The sequence below is a fragment of the Dipodomys ordii genome, unplaced genomic scaffold (genome assembly GCF_000151885.1).
Source record: "Dipodomys ordii isolate 6190 unplaced genomic scaffold, Dord_2.0 Scaffold44, whole genome shotgun sequence".
Lineage (NCBI taxonomy): Eukaryota > Metazoa > Chordata > Mammalia > Rodentia > Heteromyidae > Dipodomys > Dipodomys ordii.
Window position 1 is genome coordinate 7,569,592 of NW_012267260.1, and position 2,049 is coordinate 7,571,640.

The 2,049-nt window shown below is 49.4% G+C and overlaps 1 protein-coding gene across 1 annotated transcript; it reads right to left on the minus strand.

The window, feature by feature from the left end:
* Nucleotides 1-369: 369 nt before the first annotated feature.
* On the minus strand, nucleotides 370-1,468 carry Mad2l1bp (MAD2L1 binding protein). The gene is made up of 2 exons (XM_013019088.1): nucleotides 1,446-1,468; nucleotides 370-1,351 (listed from the first exon to the last, which is right to left on the minus strand). The coding sequence occupies exons 1-2, from the start codon at nucleotides 1,466-1,468 to the stop codon at nucleotides 745-747; spliced, it is 630 nt and encodes a 209-aa protein (XP_012874542.1). The 3' UTR covers nucleotides 370-744.
* Between the last annotated feature and the right edge of the window lie 581 nt (nucleotides 1,469-2,049).

The following is a 2,049-nucleotide window of genomic DNA, read 5'->3' on the forward strand; positions in this document are numbered from 1 at the left end:
ACTCTGGGCCTGGGAGCTGTCCCTCAGCTCTTCAGCTCAAGGCTAGCGCTCTACCACTTGAGCCACAGCGCCACTTCCGGCTGTTTTCTTTTTGCTTATGTGGTGCTGAGGAATGGAACCCAGGGCCTCAGGCATGCAAGGCAAGCGCTCTACCACTGAGCCACCTTCCCAGCCCTCATGTCTGTTCTTATCAGATGTTACTTATAGAACTTTGACAAAGCCACATAACACCCCGACTAGCCTGAGCTGTGGATGAGAAAAAATAAAATTAGTGAAAAAAATTCTAGAAGCCCAAGAGAAGAGGCCCAAGAGAAAAACAAAATAACCTCAAGGCTGAGAAGTATCTACATATCCAAACTTTCAGGAAAATTTAATATGATTGTTCATTTTCTATTAAAATTCATGAGTCACACCCACATATGACTGCTAACAATTCTGAAAGGATAGAGCAAGAGCAGCGAAGGCCCACCTCCCTGTGAGACTCCATGGACCATCTCTGCTTTTCAACCCCAAACCGACCCCAGCAGCCTCCGTAAAGTCAACCTTTCATTCAACAATGATTATCAACATTCACAGCCATCAGCCCCCTCAGGAGGCCTGAGGAGGGGAGACCAGGTGGCCAAGGGCAGAGCCTTCCTTCCTCCCTCACCAGGAAGCAACTCCAATTCCAAGGAACAGATGGGTGAGTTGATACCAGAGAGAGAATGCAGCTGCTGTGTCTTCATAGATTAGGAAGCCCCTCCTTCACTCATGGAAGCCTTTAAGTGTCACTGGTGCCTGGAACCAAACGTAATCCTCCAGATGTATGGCTGGGATGGAAGACCGACCGCAGGACAGGGTCACGGTGAGTTTGTGGCCCCGGCTGGGTACTCTGTAGTTGAGCTTAGGCCGAAACCAATCTTCTCCACAGTCCCGGTGCCCCTGTGCCATGACAATGGTGCCCATGAGCGGAGGAGCCTGCAGCTCATTAAAGGCATCAGCCAGGAAAATGGCTCGAAAGAGACGACGCAAACAAGCTGCTGTGCTCAGGCTCTGGTCCACGCTGAAGGGGGCCAGCCGGGACAAGTCGAGTTCATAGAACTCTTTGGGGCTCAGGGCACTGCCCCCAAGGAGGATCAACACTCGTGGTACTAGCGTCCTCGAGAAAAGGTCCTCTAGGTGACTGAGGACACTCTCCAGTTCTTCCAGGGCTTGTTGGCATTTCCTGCTGTTCGCCTCAGTGGGGGCCAGAGGTTTCTTCCTCACCACATCCTCTGCCTGTAAGGACAATGAATGATGGGAGAAAAGGAGGTAAGGTAAGCCAGTGGCAGCTGACAAAACTCTTTGGGATGTGTAACTAGACTTAACAGCACTGGACCACAAGCCCAAGGAAGTCTCCCAACCAAGATTTTGGGTTTTATCAAACAGACAGCATTCTATTAAAAAGGAAACTATAATTCTCCCACGCGTCCGCTGAAGCGGAAGGCATGGTGAAGTCAGCGCGTGTTCCCGGCGCGGCTGAGGGCGGCAAAGCTTCGGTACTCACGGAATACAGACTGAGGGTTATTTTTGTTATACAGGGAATACACAAGAAAGACTATTTGGGCTAATAAAGGTAATTCCAGAGTAGGTTTTCCAACTAAATATAGCCACTAGAATACATCTCTTTTATCACATGCTCCCCCCTAAAATACAAGAGAAAAAAAAGTCAGAAAGGAAAGGGTGGAGGATATGGCGTCAGTGGTATGGTGCCTGCCTACTAACTGGGAGGCTCTGAGATCAAACCCCAGTACTGTCCCTTCTCACCCCCCCCCCACAAAAGGAATAGAAAAAGAGTAAAAGAGAACTCCCGAGAGAGTGGAAAACTGGAGAATAGATGACATTGGTCCAAGTTTTGGGAAATGAAAGAAAGCAGCTGGAAGAGTTAAGAATTCAAGAATGGGGGCTGGGAAGGTGGCTCAGTGGTAGAGCGCTTGCCTTGCATGCATAAGGCCCTGGGTTCGATTCCTTAGCACCACATAAGCAAAAAGAAAAAAGCTGGAAGTGGCGCTGTGGCTCAAGTGGTAGAGT